General features: G+C 38.5%; 1 protein-coding gene across 1 annotated transcript in view; it reads left to right on the plus strand.

Annotated features, from left to right (window-relative positions):
- The window catches only part of shisa9a (shisa family member 9a), a 29086-nt gene extending 13676 nt beyond the window's left edge, over positions 1-15410 (plus strand). The window contains exons 3-4 of the mRNA XM_053640323.1: positions 8013-8138; positions 12346-15410. Coding sequence (XP_053496298.1) covers positions 8013-8138; positions 12346-12749 — 530 coding nt within the window. The 3' untranslated portion in view covers positions 12750-15410. The remainder of the gene's footprint in view (positions 1-8012; positions 8139-12345) is intronic.
- Positions 15411-25740: the final 10330 nt, after the last annotated feature.

Raw genomic sequence — 25740 nt, forward strand, 5'->3', positions numbered from 1 at the left:
GGAGTCCCACTGCAGGATGTGGAGGTTCCTAACTAAGCTAGTTATGGAAGATAATGTGGTATGTATCACCCCTGCAAAGGGTGGGAAAAGCACAACAGGACCCAAATTCTTCATTATTACCTCCCAGGACAGCCTAGTCTGGAGAGGCATTGTCATCGTTGCCATTTACTATAGCCAGCTCAAATCCACTCTCAAATAGGATTAAGACTGACCACTGCTGCAACTAGGGATGCACCGAATGTTCGGCAACCGAAATTATTCGGCCGAAAATAGCAATACGAGCGGTATATATCCCCAATATAATCAGCCGTATAGAACCGAAGAGAACCATTTTTTGCACTCTTGTCAATGCACTTTTTAATGCACTTTTTTGTTGTAGGCTTCAGAGTGTTCCATTCTTTCAGCAGTCAGTTATAGGCCTAACATCGGCTATTCAAGGGGGGCTCAAAGATGACCACATCAAAATATTTTTATTTTACTCATATATTTATTAAAGTTATATTGTGCCTTGTTGGTAGCCTATGCCTGCTGGAATGAAAAAAAAAATGTTCAGTGTTAAATAAATATTTTGAAATTGTAGTTTTTGTAATTGATTTTCTTTCTTTGAAAAGCAAGACAAAATAGTAAAAAGCACATTTTGACTATTTAATTTATGCAATGGTGAAAAAAATGGCAAAATAAATGGAAAAAATGTGAAAAAACGTGTTCGGTATTCAGCCTTCGGCATTCGGCCAAGTTTTTCATTATATTCAGCTTCGGCTTCAGCCAAGAATTTTCATTTCGCTGCATCCCTAGCTGCAACCCAATTCAACAATTGGGGCTATATGCAGGATACCAATACAGTTCAGCAGATACCTACTTTGCATGATGTGCCACTAACCACACTGGGATTTTCTGTCAGCTGCCCAAGTAATCAAGGGGCTGACAATGGATCACTAACGTATTTATTTTTAAAAAGCAGTTGAAAGGCTCTACAGGAAGTGGAAGCGACTAAGCACTACAAAAATCGACCTGCTGGTAATGTTGGGCCAGAGATAGGAACCCACTTTTCCTAGACCCTGAAAGGAAGAAACACCAATGGAGCAAAGCAGCAGGTACCAGCAGTGGATCCCAACTCCCCCACTGCAAGATAAGTAACTTGCTGGCAGGAGGAAGGCCCTACCTGGTGGGTTTCAGCTTCAAGCAAGTGTGCACCCTCAAATGGAGAAAACACTGATCTAAGTGGTGACATGTTTGTGCAGTAGAATAAATCATATATTCCACAGTGCTATTGTTGCTATTCCACCAGAATTAACTGTGTCCAGGATGACCTAAATTTTCCTGGCTGACAATTTTCCCAATCCCAGCCTAAGATCCATCTGGTACAACTGGTTGAGGATAATCAGAGAGAAGATTCTGACCCAGAACATTATGGCAGACCACATCCATCACTACCCAAAGGTGGTAGTTCAATAGAAGGTCATAACCTGGATCTCCTGACAGCTACATGTCAGAATCCTCAAAGAAATCAGGAGTAGGGCACTCCATTTATGGTCTGGTTAATGAAAGATCCTTGTAGGCTCCTCATTCTAAGAACAATTCACATCTTGACGCACAAGAGTAGGATACAGTATGTGAGGGTGTTTGCAATTGGGATACAATATGCTGCTTGCCATCCAGCTTCTGGCAGGAGGCTGTGTGGACTGCTCGGTGTTACCAAATTACCATAGGAACAGCAGCTCTCATGATATTGCAGATGCAACAGCAAAGAAAATATGTTGGGTCTGTAGTTCAAAGTATGCAGGAAGCCTCATACACAGGAGCAAATCTACAACAGACCTACCAGGACTATGAATTGCTGCTCATGCCAAAGACAAGACACACTACATAGGGCCAGGCTAATAGTTAACCCAAAAAAATGCCAGGATATGTATCTATGGTCACAGGACCATATATACAGGGACCTACTTGTACCACAAGAAAATAATGTGAAGGCTTTAAAGAATTTATCTTGACTCAGCGTAAAGAAAACTTTCTTGGTATGGCAGATTATTATCACTAAACTCTCCCCCTTTAAGATCTGACCAGGAAAAGCTAGCCAGAGAGAGTAACGTGGAAGCTGGCTCTAAGACCACTTCCTGCTTGTTAAAGGAAGACCTTACATTTGAATCACTGCCCACAAATTGTCACTTCTATTTCAGTCACCTTTGTCCTGCAAACATAAGTAGTGAACGGCTGTAATGGTAGGACACAGGCACACCCAAAGCACTAAAAGATCATCACCACGAACAGTGGCATTACTATCACTACGAGAATGGCCAAATCATAAACACAAGGACATGCATCTCAGGCTTGGATAAGAACACATGGTTAGATGTCACTGATTTAGCGAGGCACCTCCATCTGACAGTGCATGGAGCTTAAAATAAGTATTCTGCTTCCATCAGGAGAAGACAGGGATAACAGTTAAGTAACTGTAATCATAAACATTACACTAATCCTGCCCTTAGTTGTTCACATATTCCCCAAGGAAACCAGCAAGGCGATGAGAATCCAGTCCAGTAGAGCAAAGTTGCTTTACAATACCAACATGGCATATTCCTTCATCAGAGCACCGAGACTGAGCAGATTAAAGTACAATATAACTCACCATTCCTTGCACTTTCCTACTTGCAACAGGTCTGAACCCATGAATTAGCCCACCTTGTCTAAACTTCTGTGTATACACTACATCTTATAGCATGTGCTGGACTACTGAAGGTTGCTTTAGCACTTGAATGAATAGTGCTTATCATATGTTTGTCTCTGTGTTTGTTTTGAACAAACAGAGCCATATGAGTTGTTGTATATGTTTCTTGCTTTGGCTTTAGATTGCTTCTGATTTTCACCATTGCCATATCCTACCTACTAGCTAGCTAGCTCGCCTGTATCACACAATAGCTATCAACCAGGCAAGATGAGGGCTAACAGGTACTTCCTCCAAAACACATGAAGCCAGTCCACTGTCTTTATTGAACTACTGCTCATGCTATATCAAAGGGCAGAAAAGTGCTACCTGCCACATACGGTACATGATGCCCACAAATGCCCAAGACAGGTTAGTGCTGCTCTGATTGACAGGGTAGAGAGTAATGCCATCTTAACCACGTTGAGAGCAGAGCCAATTATACTCTCTTGGACTCCCGGCCACGGATGGCTACGGTATTGTCAGGATTCAATTTCATGACCTCCAGACTATAAGGCAAATGCTTTTCTGTTGTGCCACTTGGGAGCCCTTGCCTCTGCGTACAAATCCTTGGTGAAGCCAAGGAGAGACATACACTCATAAACCAGATTCATCACCAGCCTAACAAGCTTTGATGGACAGCTCATCTCCAAGAGATGACATTTTGCAAATCAGCATTTGAAATGGAATAGGGCACATACATCTCCTGTTTTACATAGCTGATGGCTGTCCATTTGAATCAGGCGCCTCCCTGGCTTTTAGACACACATTCAGTGGTGTTTGTTTATTAATGCATGAAGGCTATTACAAATTTTATAGCAACTACATCTCTAAATTACATCAAATGTATGTACATCATTTTATTATGTATTATGTAACAGTTTGGAGGAAAAACTTGTTTTGTGTTTTTTTGATTTGTTTATTATTTAATCTTGTTTTTATATATATTTTTGCATAATTTAGATTTTGTGGTTGTGTTCTAATTTGTTCTTATTATTTTTCCTTTTACTTTATTTTGTCTAGTTTTTATACAGCATACTCGTTTCAAGTTTGTTTTTTTTCACAGGATCCTTGTGTAAATGGAATCTCAACATCACTGGCTTAATTTTCTATACAAATAAATGAAGAATTTGGTGTTGTGGTTGTTGCTATTCGAGTGGCATTAGCTTTACATGAAAAGCTGGGGTAATTTCAACGATTAGGGCAAGAGGTTCATTTTTTTAGGCCAGGAGAAAGTGAGGGGCTGTTGTCCCAGATATCACACAAGAAAATGTGCATGCATAGTTTACGGCGGTCTAACTGAAAGCCTCTTTTCAGGCTGATAAAGAATTAAAAAGGTAGTGGTAGAAGAACAACAAGGTTCTGAATTAGGAGAACACTCTTTCAGGGTTCACAGCACTTACGATTTGCACATACACTAAGTAGGATTAAGTAAAGGGTTTTGGACAGGACTTTTATTCAGGACTGAAGCACAATTATTTATGGACAGCACAGAGGCGCAGTGGGTAACATTTCTGCCTCAAGCTCAAGGGTTCCTTGTTCAATCCTGAGCTTGTCTGTCCTGCCTCGAAGCACAGTGTTCCTGGGATAGGCTTCCCTCACCATGACCCTGATCAGGATAAAGAGGTTACTGAATGAATGATGTTATTTATATTCACACCTCTGTGATAAGGAGATAAGGAGGAGCTTGGAACTGCTGTATTTAAAACTGAATGATATACTCTATCACCTTGTTTGATTCCTTGTGGTAGTTCATTGTTACTGCTGCTGACTTCCATATCTTCGAGTCCTAATATAGCTGTATAGTCCAGTACATGATCCGCACCTGTTGATCCAGATTTACCTTCGATTGGGTCATATCCCCACTTTTATTCTTGGTTTCATGCCCTGTAGTATATCTCATGTCCCCTTTACCTTAATACTCATGTTCACATCTGTAATATATTTCCCTTACATGTATTTATGACTGTATATCAATGTATGCAAGGTATGAATCTTCTGGCTGTGAAGACACATGCACATCTGCAGCTTTGCTCTAGTGTCGTTTTAAGCTGTGCTAAAAATGATGTATTGTCAGCTTTTGCTCATATCTGAGGTTTATTGGAGCGTGTTCATTTGGGGATCTGATTGATTGTGCTGTCAGAGAGAAATCGCTTTGAAAATGAACATTATTAGAAACCACCTGTTGCAAAGTTGTTGCTGTCTTTTGATGTTATAATTCTGACCATCACAGTGTGCTCATCATCCCATACTTTTATTTATTTATTTAAAATCACTTTTCCGCTATGGTTACACATCTATGTACACTAGGGATTTTGTTTGGTTTATGAATAAAATAAATATGAATAAATACATTCTCAGATTAGTGAGATCTCACCTGCCTGTTAATCAACTGGATTGTGTGTTTGTCATGCAAAGATATTCTTCATTTGCTGTGAGAAAAGACAATATGATCTGCTACTCCCTAGTATCCATCATAGCCCAACAAATAATAAAGTAAATGAAACTCTTTCAAATTAAATACTTTGGGGTTTTTTTAAATAAATGGAAAAACTTGCAGTCTGCCTGTCACAGATAGCGTTTAAAACACACTTCACTGCCTTTGGTCTGACAGTCACAACTGTACACTGATTGGCTTGGATTTTTGCACTGGAAGCTTTTTATTTGTTTGTTTGTTTCATTGTTTGTTGTTTTGAAAAGCAAATATATACTATTATGCAGTATTGAGAAGAAATGAATTAATGACCACATGGAGTTTATTATGAGGACATTAGTGTTTGTAGCACCAGTCTAACAAATCTCACACCTTCTACAAGACCCAATACACTGTATCTGATATTCATCATACTGTAGAAACCATGCTGTTATTTTATTCAATTCGAGGTTAAAATGGTTGCATGTGTATTATAAATGCCTCAGTCGTAACCCTTCCTCAAAAATCCCAGTCAAAATTTCACCTCAGCTGTAAGTCAACGGTTGGGATAAAGTAACAGCTCCAAACACTGTCTAATATAATAATGTGTATTCTTGTCTATTTTTTTTGTCAGTTTGCCAGATAGGCAAACGTATGAAATTGTTCCCCACTTAACACATTTCAGGTGCTGTTATTTTGCCTTGTTGTCAATTCTCAGTCATTTTCTCTGGATGGTTCACTATATTATTAACCATGGTGCTATAGAAATTCAGTGTAGTATCACTGCATTTTACTTCCATGCAAAAGTACCACAGTGCATAATGATGGTATGACTAGCCTACATAATATTGCTGATGTTCCAACTGTTTATGAAAGGGCATGGCAAGATAACGTATTTGTGGTGCACTTTCAAGTAATTGTTGTATGAATTTGACCTGGTGTCTCCTTTTCTGCAGATCTATATAGTGCTGTATACATAAGTAAGTGAGTGTACAATTTCTACAAAGCTCTTTGCTTTTCTTTTAAAAGTGCCAGTTATGAATGGCCGAATCCAGTCTGATAGAAGCTGAATACGTATTTCACTTCCATTCACTTCCATGTGATGTGGGTGGTGGATACCATGTGTCATATTATGCATCATAAATGGAACAAAAAACAGATGTGTTCACATGACAAGAGACAAGCATGTGGATAAGATGATGTAGAGGCAATTTGCAGCTGAAAACTTGGGAGGAAACTTTCCCTGTAGAGATGAGTCAGATCCAAACACAAAGCAAAACACGCTGAGATATAGCAATTGAACAAAACCAAGCATGGGATCACTCCCACTTAGCTGCTACTTTTGTCAATTTTTCAAGTGAGTAGGCTGAGAAATCTGTGGTGAACAAAATGAACAGCATGTAACAGCAGCGACTTTGTCCAAAGCAAAAGTTCTTTATAAAAATGTGTTGTTATTGATGTTATCTTGTCACTTCAGATCTTCTAAATTCTATCAGGTTTCTGGTTTGGTATGCAATTATTCTTGAATTGTCCACCTCATGCTTTTCACCACATAGCTGAGTGATAGTTTAGGCTCCACTAAAAAGATGCAAGTTCTCTGACTTTTCCCTAAAAAATAAAAAATAAAAAAAAAAGTGAGCTTTTTGTGAACTTTTATGGCTTGAATAAGAGAATGTAAATGACCAATTTTTCAAGCTGCCACAGTAAATTTGTCCTGATAAATTCAAATAAATACAATTTATTTAAATTAGAGCACCATCCAAAGTTTTGAAATATACAATATCGAAATATTATTCAGATATGTCTATCCTGTTTTTGCACACACTTTCATTTTTAACAGCCCAAAGATCTCCTCATTTATGGAGAGCTATAAAGTATAGGTGTTGCAGTGCACATCCCTTGAGGGCAGAGAGTAAATAACACAAACTAGGCACTTTTGCCCATACAGACATCAGTCAATATTTAATTGGGAAGCTTGAACTGTCAGGAGGAAATGCAGCACTAATATGAATATATATGAATACTAATATGAAGGTAATAAATTTGTCTTTCTGGCAACTGATTCTTTTATCCTAAAATATCCAATTTTGGATTAAATTACATGTGTGATTAATGATGCAGTGTTGAGACATGTTGAAGAAAGTGCTAAGGAAAGAGGCATAAACACCTTCCAGTTATAGAGGCAGAATCCATTCAACATTGCTGCCTTTGTTTACTCTGTGAAATACTGTGTGGTATATCGTATTTGAGTGTACTCTCTGGAGGTGGATTCAGCACGTTGACTGGTGTTGTGTGACTCATTGCATGGCGCTTGGCGCTGACGTTTTGTCAGCAACCCTGCAGCAAGGCTAAGTGATTAATTAGTCACAACAGGAGCTACTCGCTGACAGATACGCCAGACAGGTTACACTGCATTGATCGTCATTCACTGTTGACAATCTATCTCCACCTTCCAGAGCAAGGTGAGTGTTGAAATCACTAGAGCTGCTGCACGTGTGCATCATTTCTTCATTTGTCTCTGTCGGTGACTGCCACATTAATGGAAGAGGGACTGGTGACATTGACCGTGTACATACACTGCAAGCATCAATCCACTGGCTCTTTTGTTTGCTAATTTGTCCTTTAGAGGCACATAATGCTGAAATAATTGCCTTTGTTGATCTGTGTAAAAAAAAGTTTCTGTGTTTTCAGATACTGGGTCTAAAAATCCCCATGACATTTTTGTTGTTCTGTAATAAGATCCCCAAGGTGGTGATGTTAGGTCTGAGAAGAAAGAAATTTAGACCAGACCCAACCCTCCTCATAGTCACAAATAATTCTGATATATATTCAATACTTGAAGTCAAGGAATGATGCAAGTCTCTAACCAACTTGCATTTTCTCTTTTTATTTCAGAGGGAGCCCAAATGCACAGCGTGAACCAGGCCCACCCCTACCCTGTCCTCAGCCAGTTGGCCCATGTGTATGAGCAGCAGCAACCTGGCAAAGAACTCAATAAATACGCCTCACTAAAGGCTGTTGGTAAGGCCAAGATATAGTTAACACTCTTTGGAAAAGAGACCATAACCATACAGCATGTTTCTGAATTGATATCAGATTCTGTATTAAATATGTGGTTCTTTACCATAAGATACACTCATTGAGCATTTTATTTGGAACACCTGTACACCTACTCATTCATGCAATTATCTAATCAGCCAATCATGTGGCAGCAGTGCACTGGATAAAATCATGCAGATACAGATGCTCACATCATCCATCAGAAAAATATGATCTCAGTGATTTTGACTATGGCATGATTGTTGGAACCAGATGGGCTAGTTTGAGTATTTATATAACTGTTGCTGTCCTGGGATTTCCATGCACAACAGTCTCTAGAGTTTATTCAGAATAAAGAAAATGCAGTAAAGTGCAATAAAGAAAAAACATCAAGTGAGCGGCAGTTCTGTGGATGGAAACGCCTTGTTGATGAGAGAGAGCAATGGAGAACGGCCAGACCGGTTCGGCAGAAAAGCATCTCAGAATGCACAACATGTTGAACCTTGAGGCAGATGGGCTACAACAGCAGAGGTTCCACTTCTCTCAGCCAAGAACAGAAAGCTGAGGCTTCAGTGCACAGGCTCACCAAAACTGGACAGGTGAAGACTAGAAAAACGTAGCCTGGTCTGATGAATATCGATGCACACAGATGGTAGGGTCAGAATTTGGCACCAACAGCATGAATTCATGGACCCAACCTGCCTTTTGTCAACAGTCCAGGCTGGTGGAGGTGGTGTAATGGTGTGGGGAATGTTTTCTTGGCACACTTTGGGCCTGTTAATACCAATCAATTATCACGTACATCCCTTCATGGCCCATCTTCAGTGGCTACTTCCAGAATGATAATGCACCATGTCACAAAGCAAAACTCATCTAAAACTGGTTTGATGAACAGGACAATGAGTACAGTGTTCTTCAGTGGCCTTCCCAGTCACCTGATCTGAATCCAGTAGAACACCTTTGGGATGTGATAGAACGAGAGATTCACAGCATGAAAGTGCACCTGAAAAATCTGCAGGAACTGTGTGATGCTATCATGTCAACATGGACCAGAATCTCAAAGGAATGTTTCCACCATCTTGTGGAGTCTATGACATGAAGAATTTTTCATGAAGAAGTTTTGAGAGCAAAGGGAGGCCCTACCCAGTATTACTATAGTGTTCCTAATAAAGTGTGCTTTGCATGTATGTTTATGCTTTATAATGAATGTGTGTTATAATACACTAATATTTCCTTGCTGTACTGTAATACCAGTAGTTTACATGAGAAATAGTTGAGTTTATATCTCATCTCGGTTTCTATAGACATAATTTCAACATTTCAGTTTGTAAGAACAGCCAACTAAATCATAACTGCATTCAAGCAATGCATGGCTCTTTCCCAACATTATGATACATGAGTGTCCCATCGTCTGCCACTTACCTTTGCGTCTCTCATTTAGCCAGAGCCCTGGAAATGAGTATCATTTGAGCATGAAAGGTATTCAGTCGTGTCAGTGCAGGTGTGCTTTCCTCTCCTGTTGCAGCTTGCAAGCACAATCTGACCACCTAATTTCTTCTCATCACTGAGAAACCATTTAAAAGAGAAAAATGGACTCCCTGGAGTCACTGTTATTTTTATTTTATTTATTTAATTGCTTTTCCCTGACAATTCCCAAAGTAGCAAAAGGGAGCTGATAAGCCACAGTTCTTCCAATCGATACTTATCTTTGCTTTGCCCTGAATGCATCTCTAAGGTCACCAGGTATTGAATTTTCCTTGGATTTAGAGAAAAAAACTAATATAGGACCACACTAGGAAAGGCATCTTATGAGGATAGCTTATATCATTTTATGGCAGCAAATCTCAGGCCACATGCTGTACCACTCATAAAGGAACCAATTTCCCTTCCATTAAGCCTGTATGGCAGCTTGGTATCTGAGCTATTTTGATCCTAAAAAGAACTGAACATATTATTAATATTTCCCCATATTATTTAGTAACTACAGTTAATCTAATAAGAAATGCATGTAGAGTGAAAAATACAAGTCACACAAACAGGTCCTGGGAATTTAGGGTTCCACCGTCAGATTTGAAAATGGTGGAGTATTTTGGTTGTAATTAGAAATGAAGCTTTATGCTGTTGATTTTGTGAGCCAAATAAATAAATAAAAGTGTATTGCTACTTAAAATATTTCACAATTAGTAGTCACGATATGTTTTAAGAAATTTAGTTACTGGAATCAATTCTGCAATGCCATAGAATATAGGTTGTTTTTTTTTCCTGTAACACTATCCAAGATAATTTCTGTAAGTTCATAGTTCAGTTGTGTACTTTGGTGCCAAATGATTCTGTCAGATGCTAAATAAGCATTTGATTACCATTTCTCCTTCTTAAGGAACTGACCTATAACTATTTTGAATGAGAGATGGTATCGGATTTCACTGCATTCTCTGTCGACCAGTGTCTTCAAAAATCTACAGTACAGCTTTTAGACAGCATATACAATCTGCCATGAAAAAAAGATTACCTGTATCATTGACATTTTAGAGTTTTTGTGATCATGTGTTTTACAATTTTAAATACGAAGCTACTTAAACCAGTGTTGGAAATCACTCAATGTAAGAATGCAGCAGTTTAATAGATATTTGAACTTCATCAGGGGCATTTGTCTCATAACTAATGACTCTGCCTCTGAGAGTGATACATAGGGCCAGGCATCAGTGGGGGAAAAAGTCGACTACAACCAATGTCTCTTTCAATTTCCACAAGACAAATGAGCCAGAAAGGTTTATCTTCAAGGACATTAAAGCAACCAACCATCAAACACAGACTGAGAAAGTCACAGCAGGATTTACAAGTGTGCTGGGCTTTCAAGTAACAATTCTATGGTGAACATGAATCATGTGGTGAAAGGACACATTTCTCAACAAGCTGGACATCGCTGAATAGATCAACTAGTAAAACTAAGCTCACTGCGCCAATAATACTGTTGGCTTGCTCAATATCATTTGAGACCCATTTGAGCTTAATTTAAATCTCTTACAGGCAATCGAAGACGTGTTGAATAGACCGAGCTGATATTTGTTTGCAACCCCCCTGCAAACAACTTTAATCGAGGACTTTTATAAACAAGTTTAACATACCATTAGTGTTCCAAATGGAGGAGGCACAGAGTGAGCACACAGTCAGACACAGGCGTCTCGTTGCAATGAACTGCATGACAGATTAAAGGTCAGAAGGAGACATTTGATAAACAAATGCCAGTGAGAACATTAGAGCCCTCGGGGGTGGCCGTATTAGCCCTGACCATGCAGCTGTATTGTATAGGAAGCAGACTTACAGATCAATAAGCATTTTTACTATAAGAATTGAATGGTCAGTGGATTTCAGAAGCACCATGTGACAAAGTAAATAATGTTGTGACATGACTGATGTGAAATAGAATCAATTTTATTGGACATGCAATGTCTATCGGGGCTTGTAAATATAACCTGCAATAAAGCCTGGCCATAAGTACAATATTCGAATATAAAATTTATATTAACCCCTTACCCTCCCAGCCAGTCATTCAGATACTCACATATTGAAAAAAGCATATTATTCAGTAATGGCTAGGTGTTATTCTGTAACTACATTGAAACTAATAGGACAATAACAAAAAGGTATACAGTAATGAAAGGGAATATGTGTCTGGACCTGCTGATGGGACCTGGGACTTTAAGAAGTACTGTGTACCACACTCCATCTGAGCCACTAGCACAGCTCCATTGGACCCATCATTTCCCAAGATACAATGAAGACATGCATCAGACTCTTCTCTGTCCCTGTACTCAGGTGGTTGTATGAACTTGCTGTCCGAACAGTGGAGTCATTGACGGGCTTCAAACAATAACTAAACAGCTACCTCGTCACCAAGCACTTGAATTAAAACTTTTATTAAAAGTATCTCTTGCCTTGTGTGTTTTCTTAGGGATTTAGCTTGATGGTATTCCTAGTCCCTGACCTAGTGATCTAGCATGAGGATGTGTTTTTGATAGAGACTACAAAGCACTTCTGTAAGTCATACTGGATAAGGTCTGCTAAATGCTGTAAATGTAAATTTAATCAATCAAATGATTCCTTAAAAAAATGACCAAATAAGACAAATTACTTTCTAACTGCACCTCTGTGTATCCTCATGCATTATTCTTGTCTGTTTTGCCGTCAGCGTCAAACGTCAACGGGGGCTTCTACAACAAGCAGCACTGCCACTTGACAGAGTTGGGAGCGAAAGGCAGCCTGCCCCTCCACACAATGAGGATGGAGCATGTGGAGCCCACTGCCACATACGTCACCGAGATCCCCATCCCTAAGCAGAATGAACAGAAACCTAAGCCCACCAAGCCCCATGTGCCACATCATCATATGGCCTACAGCTCCAACACCATAGCCAACCCAGGAATGCTGAAGGCCTGGGATGGCACAGAGACTGTGGGTCGGCGCAAGACCTATGGCCCTAGGAAGCCCTGCATGGTGGGCCAGATGAACGAGCTCCACACTGCCCGCAGTCACCACTACCTACCCACACAGCCATACTTCATAACCAACAGTAAGACAGAAGTGACTGTGTGAAAGAATGACTTGTCTCCGGAGGGCTCATCCGTCTTTGAGAGCAGGAGAAATGGATCATTATCCTGACCTGACTGTAACCTTCACTCTGCCCCTTGTGGAATGGAGGCAAAACTGCAGATGTGAGCCGGTCACACCATGATCAGCCACACAACCAGGCGGTCAGCAAGCAATGACAGCTGAACCAGGAACATTCCATTGTTTTTGTGAAATGTTCACTATAATTTATACCCATGCCAATGATGATGTGTTTGTGTTCAATCAGTGAGATAATAAGCAGTTTTAATTCAAATCAATGAGAAAAGAGTCAAAGTAAACAAGCAATAAAAGCAAACTAATAAACTGACACAAGAATAATAATTGGGAATAAATATTTACTCCAGTAATTAAGAGGAAATAAGTGTAGTACTGAACCTAAAGGTTCAAGGGTTAGTGTGGCATGTTGAACACAGGGCCAGTATTACTTACAGTACCAGAGCTGATGTAGATGATGTCTCTTTACACAATTATCTCTCTGATCATTCATACACTGCTGAGACTCAGAGCGTACGTATTGTATCTAAAATATTTAGTGGCAGATGCCTTATTTGAAGACACCCTTGAAAGACGTGAACTGTTATACCACAGACTGGTATTTTAGGGCTGTACCTTTCATTTTCATACTAACAGTTCTCATTGTGTGTAGATGAACAAACTCCCAATTCATTCATTTGCTTTGTAACAAGCCCCCAGAAATGTCATTCTTAAGAAATGGTATAATCTCTTATACAGCCAGTTTGTGCTGTATTTGTTGCGCAGTGCCATTAGGTAGCATGTGAACTGGAGACTGTAGAGTAAAAAGCACTGTTAACTAACATCATCGCTCTGCCACAAATTGTGCCTGATGGCTCTTTAGCTTTGGAAACAAGTATTTGATCTCCCTTCAGTATAGTTAAAATGATTTTTTTTTTTTTAAATGTGTTGTATTGTATCCTCTTGAAATCATTAAAGCTTGTTGTACAATATTTCTTCATGACAATAGATGTATGTGCAGCTACGTTGCAACCACTGGGTTTTAGCACTTTTATTTCAGTAGTGAGTAATTTGGGGGGAAGCTTTTTTTCCCCCCACACAGACCTTCTGGTGAAATTGATTTTTAAAGTATATATATTTATACTCTTACCAGTATATGTATGCAAATGATACAGTACATTGTGCCAAGAATTAGCTTGTTAAAGGTGTGTTTAATTTGATCTCTTTGTCTTTTTCACTCACTTGTACATTCCAAATGAGAAAATAAGGTTTATTCTGCTGCATCACAGTATAAGGGGTGTGGTTGTTTTGGAAATATTGATATCTTTCAAAATCAAGAAATGATATTGGAATAAAATAAACATTTCTTCATTCTCTCCATAATATTTCTTAATTGTTGTCTTCAGTGTTAACAGGAAGTTGGATAGGAATAGGTTTGAATTTAGCTCTTTATCTTAATTAATCCTGCAAACAAGGAAAAGTGAGTACAAAACACTTAAGGCCTGGTGTTATATTTCTTCAAAAGTGACAAATCAATTGAAACAATCCCATTCCATGTAGCCTTTTTTTTTTTTAGAATACAAAGCCTGGTGCATTCCTGGACACATTTTTCCCAGTTACTGTTTCAACTATTCAGCCTCTATATTGTATGTTAGACTTGGATCAAGAATCAATTAATATTCACACATTTTCATCTTGTGAGTTCTAGGACATCATATCGTCTTTGCTCCAGAGTGCAATCTGGAAAACAATTTAAAAGAATGAAATAACCAAAAACACAAGTGCATCATTTTATGACATACTGCTCTCTAGACAGTTCATGACTCACATTCTCCTTTTGTTTTTGATCATACAAAAGTCCAAAATGATATGATATAATAGAGCAAGAAGGGAGCCCAAAGTGTCAGCGTGCATTGTGTGGATTTCTCCGATGATGAGCCGAAAAGAAAAGAAGCGCTAATTGATTCGATTCAGGTTCTTGGAGCAAGCGTACGGTCTCTAATCCAATTCTCATCTGGCACTCCTTCACCTATAAACAGGTGCCTCAAATTATCCAGCGGTTGAATGCACTCGTTTGTGTTGAGGCTTTGTTACACTGCCAAAAATTTCAATTGTGGCAGTGGGTGCAAGTGACCTAATTAGCAGAATCAAGCTTTCTTGGTCTGCAGTCTGCTTGGCACCCAGACAAATTCAGCTGTCAGACTCTGTGGTCCATTCTGTCATGGCAATGAAGACGCAGCTGACGCTCTGCATTGAACTAGCAATCTCCCCCCTGCACTGCATTTACCATAGTTCTTATAGTGTTTACTGAGTATAGGTCCATGTCATATTTTTTTCCTGCTGATGAAGAGCAATCTGAATCGTAAATGAATTGTTTTAGTGAGTGAGAATGATATACTGTGTATATCAGTACATAGCTAGAAACCTTTACATCAAATATAGCTACTATTACCTGGCTAGGTAAAATAACATTTTTATAAGAACTAATGCCTGATTCTCTTTTATGGAGTTACATCAGATTCACCAAAGAACGAAAGCATTTTCTGCTACCTAATTTTTTAAAACCTGAATAAAAAAAAACTGAAATAAATATGTTTGATTAATTGTAGCATCACATGATATAATTCACACTGAGGAGTAATTTCAAGCAGCCTACCTGCATGTTTTTTAAGAGCCACCTAAAAATAAACCTGGAGAACCCAGAGGAAACGTGGTGTGAAACGCCACACATACACTAACCTGAGCTCAGGACTGAACTGCAGACCTGGAGCTGTAAAGCACCATTGGCCATCATGCAACTCTTAAATACAGTTTAATCTGTGGGATAAAATATTACTAAATCTATTAAGCAGACTGACACAGTGATGACAATCTCATCAACAGCAAACCTCTTAAACTTTCTAAAGAAATTATGAGACATAATTCATACAAAACATTTTCATACAAAACACAAGCTTTCGCCGCAGCTGTCATGTTAAAATATAGACAAGTTATACATTTATAAATGTTAAAAAGTACAATCAATATTACACATCATAAAGACGAGTTGAAGACAGACAAGCTGAAAATGAATTATAGGTACAAGACATATTTATACATAAAATAGGATCAAATGGATTTAGTCATACAGGTGTTTAAACTAATCAAGGATTCCTTCTCGTGTTCTGCCTCGTGATGTTAATATATGATCATTTCTGAAATGGGATTATGTTATTTGATTCTGTGGGAGAATTAAACATCGCTGTGGATTTAGTAACACGTTAAAGCTAAACACATTACGCATGTGCTCTTAATGGAGCTTTAAAGAGATTTGTAGATTCCTTTTATGATATGATAATATTGCAACTGTTCTTCATTTCAGATGTATTTCTGATTAACTGCTATGATCTTTTTTTCCCAGACCTCATTTAAGTCTTTTGTATGATAGCGAGACAGTAAATATTTCAGTGCAATTTTAAGCACAGCAAAAACAACACATTTTTCTATTCAATAAAATGTCACCATCATGTTGATCTATATCCTCTCCTTAAACCACTTCAGCTGCCTGTGGAGATTCTGTTTATTCAAAAGCAGTGCTCGCTGTAGTCCTAATGCTCTACTCCATTTTCTTAGGTGGCAATAAAAGACTGTAAGCACGGCATTCTGTCTCCTGATCTTTTGTTTACTTTTTGTCTTCTCAACTGGATTATTTTTTTAAAAAACCCTCTCCTCTTCATCAAATGTATATTCTACAATGAATTGCTGTAGGTTTTTGAAAAGCTAAACCGTTTCCACCAAATCCGTGCAGTCTATACCTATACAGTTCTCCGTTTTCTCAACTTTTTTTTTAATTTTGACCGTATTGACAACCCATGAGAACAGGCATACAGGTACCAGTATTCTCAAAGATTAATTACACATAGTCTCTGTAGAGCTGCTCTCCTGAGTGTGTGCTGAAACTAGAACAAAAGTGAGCTGAGTTTTCTGTCTTTAATTACCGCAGCACCTTCTTGCATGGGCTGTTTGAAAGAACCCAATTAAATGCACAAAACCACCACTGACACCAGTAATATGTTACGCCAGACAATGATCTCATATAGAAATTTCAAATGTTGCTGCACCTTTCACATTATCTTAAAATCCTACTTTAGATTCTAGTGAAAGTGTCCTTTCCTTGTATAGTAGTAGAGCTGAGAACTGAGATGTGTACTTTCAGCACAGAGACTGGATTGCCGATGAGATTAGCAGTATGTGAGCACAGATCAAACAGATTTTCACTGATGACTGGGAAGAATACTCAAGTATTGGGTTCTCAGTGTTCTTCTTGAAACACTGAAAAAAAAAAGTTAAATATTTTCGTGTTCGGTCTTCCAACCATGTATCCAGTCTTCTGCTGTCTGAGAAAGTCAGAGTGTACAGAGAGTCTCCTTCTTTCACAGTATTTCAGTGTGGACCCGATTTGTGGCTCACCATCTGCTCTGTTCAAAGCCAGATAAAAAGCTCCTCAGCAGGCCTTCTTTAAAGGCCATCGAATGTCTTATTGATTACTCTGCAGAAGTGAGTAAGAGGCTGAGGCTCTGTCTAGCTGTATCAGTCCTTTGTGACCAATAACGAGGTTTAAGTCGAGATGACACCATGAGGGAGGAGTGCTTTGTCTCCAAAACACACTTGACGCTTGTTCATGAACTCAAAAAAGAAAAAAAAAAATGCGCCACTGCTTCTAGAAATGACGATCTGGGTAGTGTTAGAAAAGTGAGTCTGTTATTAAGGTGATGAATAAACCATGGCAGGTCATAAGAACAGTTAGCAGGAGGTACTGTCTTGAAAGAAATATTCAAATTGGTTCTTTCACTTTATGGTGCAATGATATCCTGAGTGATTAAGATCTGAGAGGCACATTGGAAATTCTAATATCAGTTCTTTTTTGTTTCTGACAGGATCTGTCTCAGTGCCTTTGTATCAGGCAAGTGCACAAGCCTTTAGATTAAAAAAAAAATAGACTACTGTGTATATATATACATACATACATACATACATACATACATATATATATGTATATACATATATATATGTATATATATATATATATATATATATATATATATATATATATATATATATATATTAATGAGAGATTAGCTCATAAAAAGATGACCCCTTTCTTATGAGAGATGACCAATGAAAGTGTAGGTTGTTATTAAAATATAATTATATATAATTATATATTGTATACAAATTATTGAGCAAGCATGCACTGACATTGTCCAGCCTTTTAAGTAGAAAGAATATGATACAGTTTAATACTAATGCAGTCATGAGTATTTTGCAGTAATGGTCTATGTGTAAAGAATTGGTCAGTTGGACAAAATTAGTTGAACAGAGCAAACTATGCCTGGATGAAAGCCAACTGTTGCCACGGTGACAGAACTCGTGCAGTCTGCTTTGAAATCTCTTTGTATGTTTCCACGGCAACAACTGTAGCTGGGTGGAGGAGCGGGTGGTGGTGTGCTCTGGGCATCGAGGGAATCGCATGCCTGCATTGTTTATGCCCGCAAAATAAATTCATTGGCAAACTTATCCAAGATAGATCCAAAACAAAAGCATTAGTCAGCAGCTGAGAGATGGCACAGATGAACAGACCCAAGCAGAGTGTTGTAGCGGATTTTCCCCCCAATAAAGTGCTGGATTAGGGCTACAAGCAACAAGCAGCCTCCATTAACCATGGCAACAACCAGTGATGAAGCAGAGCTCAAATCTATCCCAGTCTTGCTTAATGACAAGACAGGAATATAAATGATAATGCAGAAGCCATGTGCTCATGCAGCTCATTATGAGAGTACAGCAAGTACACAGACCACACACACACACACACACACACACACACACACACACACACTTCAACTGGGAGCAGGTAAGCCCTACTTGATGATGAGAGCTAATAAAGCTTTATACTGCTGAGATACACTGCTTAGGAAGAAAAACAATCTGAACCATTTAGGCAACACACACACATGCAGATCTGTTATGCTCACATCTAAAATGCACTAAAACTATCAGAATTTCATACATGTACCTCAAAATCATTTAAATCTACCAGAACATTAGCAATGGCTGTCTCTCAACAAGAACACTCTGTCATTCATACTACAACGACCTGAAAAGCACTAACATCAGGTGATATTACAAGATGTACCATTCTGTCTTTGATTTTGATAGTACTACAGCACTGTTCTGCAGTATATGTTACTGGGGTGAATCAGAAATGCAGCAATATACTTCAGTATGCTTTCTTTTCTTTTCTTTTTATAGGGAGTAAGTCCAAAATTCACTAAATTAAACTATGGTAATTCCAAGAATGTAAACAATAATATGTATATAGAGACACATATATATGTAAGATATCTACCAGTCACTAAGGATATCCTTTAGATCACTGAAAAAGGTGATGCAGTCAGTTGATTTGATTTAAATGAGTGCATCATTCTCACATGAACACAATTTTATCTTTCGGTTTACTTACTTTTGCAATTGCTGATGTAATATTTTATTCATGTGGAATTTATGTACTCATTTGACTCAAGTAAATTCAGTTCATTACTTTTCAGTGTAATTCTTGTCAACCCTGTCCTCTTGTAAACTTCCACAGATATATCTAGTCATACAGCATGCCATGCCATTGATGAGCATGGCAGCACTCTGCACGCTCTCATTAATAGACCATAATTCATAACATGATCAATGATAGTAGTCCTAATCTCATTTGAGGCTACAGTTCATCCTCTTGACTGTCTTCCACATTGCCTACTTATTCCTCTTCCTCTCCCTCTCTTAAACACTCTTCTTTCTCTGCTACTTCTCTATTATGGATTAGGTCCATGTTTACATGATTCCAAAGAACTTCCACTTTTGTATAGATTGCAACAAAGTGGAAAATAAAACACCTGGGTAGGTCTTCAGCTAAACCTGGAATCAGCTGTGATTGGTTGGTTATTAATTTATGTATGTACAATGGTGGATGCACACAAGTCATTCTACCAAAGAATGGTTAAAGAAGAATAATGGTCTGCACTTATATAGCATTTTAATCCAAAGCACTTTACACTATGTCTCATTCACCCATTCACACACACACTCACACACCAATGCTAGCAGAGCTGCCATGCAAGGCGCTAACTTGCCATCGGGAGCAACTTGGGGTTCAGTGTCTTGCCCAAGGACACTTCGGCATGTGGAGTCACGTGGGCCAGGAATCGAACCGCCAACCCTACGAATAGTGGACAACCCGCTCTACCACCTGAGCCACAGCCGCCCTAAAGTTAATGTTTTGGAATGGCCAAGTCAAAGTCCTGACCTTCAATAGAAATATTGTGGAAGGACCTGAAGAAAGTAGTTCATGTGAGGAAACTTACCAACATCCCAGAGTTGAAGCTGTTCTGTACTGAGGAACGGGCTAAAATTCCTCCAGGCCGACGTGCAGGACTGATCAACTGTTACCGGAACCATTTAGTTGCAGTTACTGCAGGTCATATTAGATACTGAAAGCAAAGTTTCACATACAGTACTTTTGCCACTCACAGATACGTAATATTGGATCATTTTCCTTAATAAATAAATGACCGAGTATAATATTTTGGTCTCATTTGTTTAACTGGGTTCTCTTTATCTACTTTTAGGATTTGTGTGAAAATCTGATGTTGTTTTAGGTCATAGGTCAAATTCTAAAGGGTTCACAAATTTTCAAGCACCACTGTATGCATGTATGTATTTATTTATTTATTCACTCATGTATTTGTTTGCTTGTTTATTTTGTAGATTTATTTATTTGTTATTTGTATATTTAAGGGATTTTGAATTCTTATAGAAAACATACCACAAGAATAGGAATATAGGCAATCAAGTTTTGTTTGGTTTTCAATTTACATTCAATAGATTTGGAAGTAGAGTATGCAAACTTGAAAAACTTGCTGTAGATGTAGATGATTGTTAGTTTCAGTGAGAAAATAATGAATGAATTTTGAAAGATAAAGTTATTCAATGCATATCGTGTCAAAGCAATGAAAAGGGATCCACTGTTCAGTCAACATAGACCCGCTCTACTCTGCGCTAACTATATTCTGTGTTGATAAATGCTTGTAACTAATTAAATTAAAATGAGTAATGTAAGTACATGAATAAAGATCTGATATACTTAAAAGAAATGTGGCCTTTCACACAACCACACATAATGAAATATTAAACGTATCAAACCAAAAAAAACATCGCAACAAACAACGAGAGCAAAAAAACAATTATTTGGCTAGACCTAGTCTTTCATCGCCTTATCCCTACTGAGATCAGCAGCTACACATAAAAAAGAAAAAGCAATTATCTTACTTCGTTTCTGCTCCCTACACAGAAGCTACCCTACATCTGCTCTATTTAAACGGTCTCATATGCAGTATTGACAGAGCCTTTCTGTCAGTGTTTTTGTTTGTTTTATTTTTAAATACTGTTTTCATGCACTTTTTAAAGACCAGGATGATTCGGGTGAACGTCTTCTTTTTCAAACTTCGGAGGGATTGCTGTATGTTTTCCACATCACTCACAAGCACAACAAGCAATCATCAATCAGCCGTATACTCAGCTCCCAACTTCCAGATGTAAATTTTGCATGTACACCTTGCTGTCTAAGTACCTGTAATTACCACAACCACTAACACCTGATTAGCTGCAGGGAAAATGAAGTATTTAGCATATACACAGATAGGAGATCGTTGTTTGCTCAAATGCTAAAATGCTTTCACTCCATCCCGAACGCTCATTTCCTACAGTTAGTTTAAAAATGAAGCCTCAGCAGTGTTTCTAAAAGCAGGTGTTAATGAGGACTTGATGAGCAGAGATGCATATGGCTTTGTAAAAACACGTATGCCGTGTGAGGGAGTTGCTTCTTGTCCTGTGAGCACTCCTCTGCATGCTAATTTTCACACCTCAGGCCCGAGCCAACCTGGCCATGCTGCTTGTGCCCCTGAGTTGGGCCTGTGGCCAGCAGTAACAGATGGCTGACTGGGTGACAAAGCTCCCAGCACCGTGTTCAATGAGATGTGAATGTGATTCCAGCTATTTCACAGAGCTCTATAAAATGGAGGCGCTATTTGGGATACTAGTTGATGAGCAGTGCGTCTTCATTTTCATGTTTATGCATGTTCTTCAGTAAAACAGAAGGGGAAGGAAGGAATACGTGTCTGACCTGCAGACATGCTGGGAAATGCACTTGTGTATCGATTCAGTAAACTGCACTTTCTACTTCTAGATATTGCATGTGTTTTCTGTTAACCAAATCTCACAGGTTTGCTTAATTTCACTCTACAGCCTTTGAACAAAGTGTCAGATGGTACACACTGTATGTGACACCGAGTTTAATCAGGAAAATGGTAGCTTTCATCAACCACACTTCAGAGTAGGTATTACTTATGTCATAATTAAATGTTTCAAAATGAATTTAAACACCATACATTTCCTCACTAGTAGTTTTACATTGCTTCATCTTCGCATTGTGCAGTTTATTATTTAAGATATTACTATTTTCTGGACTGAACACATAAAGGCGATGTGCTTGTGTTTTCTACTCAGTTGAAGGCACTAAGGTTGCTTAAGTACTTCCATATTCACATCCCTCTGAATAAAAAAAAAACAAACACCTGCTGAATGAATCTCTCTGATGATGCTGAGGTTGAAGATTTCACACAGGTACAATTACAATCACACCATCACAGGTGTGTTCACAGTCACATATTTAGTCTCATCTGATGGACAGAAAAGCAGCAGCAAGATTCCCACAACACACGCTTAATTATATGCCTGCTGAGTAGCATCTGGGTATCTGTATTAAATCACTCTCATCACTCTCCTCGCCCATGCTCATTAACTCAAGAGTTCTATCTTGGTGAGATGTTACACGTTTTAGATCAAATAATATTCTAATGGATAGTCAGAGATTCCCCTGTTGTCATAAAGCAAACAACTAAATGATCAGAAAAACAGCAACACGGTTAATATCCTGTATAAATCTGTAAATCACAGGGGACACAATGTAAGCATGACATGTTTATACTGTTAAAAGAAAATTTACATTGCAAATCATTCATTTACCAACTAACCTTTAAAGTCCATATGAAAACAAAAGTGAAGTTTTGGGGTTTTTAATATGAATATGTCAGCCTTAATGTTAAAGGTTAGTGTGCGCCAAAACAACGGCAAAATTTGCAGTGAGAAGGTACATGCATTCAAAATGTACAGCCTCTCTACCGCCAACACGGATCAACAGTTTTGATGACATAGTTCTACACTTCCCAACAGATTTTCTGTCCAATCAAATGCTCTCTAGAATCTGAAGTGTCCCGCACCCAACAGTTTTAGGTTTCCTGGCTGCGAGGTAAGCTAAACACTATTGGCTGTCAGACAGTGAAGCTAAATAAAATTCTCTTCTCAAATTTGACAATCTGTCTTTCACTGTTTTGTTACAAAGTAATAATTAATAAAATGACAAATTTTTAAACTTTACAGAAATATTTTCTATAAAACAGTAAACATTTTGCTTTCTAATACAATACTACTTCATAGAATGACAACTTTATTATGTAAAGTACTGTAAAATAATTGCACTTGTTCATTATATATATATATATATATTTATATATATACATACATATATATATATATATATATATATATATATATATATATATATATATATATATATAAAATATACAATATTATCTATGTCAATGTACCACCTAGTAAATTACTGTAAAAACCATATTTGCCAATTTTTGCCCATTATGGAAGGTTAATTACCATAATATTTTATGTTTTATCTATGTTTGTTTTCCAGTAAATTAATATAATTTAACAGTTTTCTACTTTAACCCCTGCCACCAATCTTATGAGCATTTTATAGGATATAGTAAAGGAAGCATTGTAGTGCATGTTGGACCAATTCTGTGTGAAAGAATATGTAGACAGATAACTCATTCTCCCCAAGAAAAAATTCCATGTTAAGCAATTAATCTTGTAAAAGACATAATAATACAGCCTTTTCTAGTCACAATAAATCAACACTGCAACAAAAACAGATAACGGCATAATGACAATTCGTAAATACTAATGATGCATTTGTGACGATGCTAACTGTATCCAGCAAAAGCCCATATTTCACTAATGAGTCATTTGGAGTTGGTTTGGGGTTTTTTTGCACTACAAATTCCATAAATGTACTGTATTTGAAATACAGTATAACGTTATATCTGAGTGTATTAATTACAGTAAGATATTGATGTAAATACTGACCTGCAGTTGCAGATACTGCTGGGCAGCTTGGTTTCATTACCTGTTAAGTGCTTTTGCAATTAAAAACAAAAATCACATGAGAAATTATGGTTCGTGACCCAAAAATTGCTAGCTTGTAAAATATGCATGATCTATTATAACATAATTTGGTCTTTGCAGCTAAGGCTTTCAAAATCTATAGAGAAATGAAAATGATGTGTTTATTATACGCAGTTTCTCCCAGTGATGAGGCCTTGAGTCCTGTACATGTAGCTATTTGTTCCTATCAACCTCAGCTATCTGTGTCATTTCAGCTGACTTCATCTGGCAGTAATAGTCCCAGAGTGGGTTATGGGTGAACTGGAGCAGGCCTTATGACCAGGACACTGCAGGAGTCCTACGAGGCTTTATCACATGTGTGTCAGCTGAGATGGTTGACAACACAAATGGAGTGCAGATGGAGCCAATCCATACTGGCCCTCAAGGGCTCGGTGAGATGTACATACGCACTGGGAAATGCTCCGGGTCCCTAGGGCACTGCACTCCTAGCTGTCTTTTAGCTGTCTGTGCTATTATACAGTGCATCCGGAAAGTATTCACAGCGCTTCACTTTTTCCACATTTTGTTATGTTACAGCCTTATTCCAAAATGGATTAAATTCATTATTTTCCTCAAAATTCTACAAACAATACCCCATAATGACAATGTGAAAGAAGCTTGTTTGAAATCTTTGCAAATTTATTAAAAATAAAAAACAAAAAAAAGCACATGTACATAAGTATTCACAGCCTTTGCCCTGACACTCAAAATTGAGCTCAGGTGCATCCTGTTTCCACTGATCATCCTTGAGATGTTTCTACAACTTGATTGGAGTCCACCTGTGGTAAATTCAGTTGATTGGACATGATTTGGAAAGGCACACACCTATATAAGGTCCCACAGTTAACAATGCATGTCAGAGCACAAACCAAGCCATGAAGTCCAAGAAATTGTCTGTAGACCTCTGAGACAGGATTGTATCGAGGCACAGATCTGGGGAAGGGTACAGAAACATTTCTGCAGCATTGAAGGTCCCAATGAGCACAGTGGCCTCCATCATCCATAAATGGAAGAAGTTTGGAACCACCAGGACTCTTCCTAGAACTGGCCGCCCGGCCAAACTGAGCGATCGGGGGGAGAAGGGCCTTAGTCAGGGAGGTGACCAAAAACCCAATGGTCACTCTGAGAGAGCTCCAGCGTGTCTCTGTGGAGAGAGGAGAACCTTCCAGAAGAAAACCATCTCTGCAGCACTCCACCAATCAGGCCTATATAGTAGAGTGGCCAGACGGAAGCCACGCCTCAGTAAAAGGCACATGACAGCCCACCTGGAGTTTGCCATAAGGCACCTGAAGGATTCTCAGACCAAGACCAAGACAAAGATTGAACTCTTTGGCCTGAATGGCAAGCGTCATGTCTGGAGGAAACCAGGTACCAGTCATCACCTGGCCAATACCATCCCTACAGTGAATGATGGTGGAGGCAGCATCATGGTGTGGGGATGTTTTTCAGCGGCAGGAACTGGGAGACTAGTCAGGATCGAGGGAAAGATGAATGCAGCAATGTACAGAGACATCCTTGATGAAAACCTGCTCCAGAGTGCTCTGAACCTCAGACTCAGGCGAAGGTTCATCTTCCAACAGGACAATGACCCTAAGCACAC

Source organism: Ictalurus furcatus, chromosome 13 (genome assembly GCF_023375685.1).
Source record: "Ictalurus furcatus strain D&B chromosome 13, Billie_1.0, whole genome shotgun sequence".
Lineage (NCBI taxonomy): Eukaryota > Metazoa > Chordata > Actinopteri > Siluriformes > Ictaluridae > Ictalurus > Ictalurus furcatus.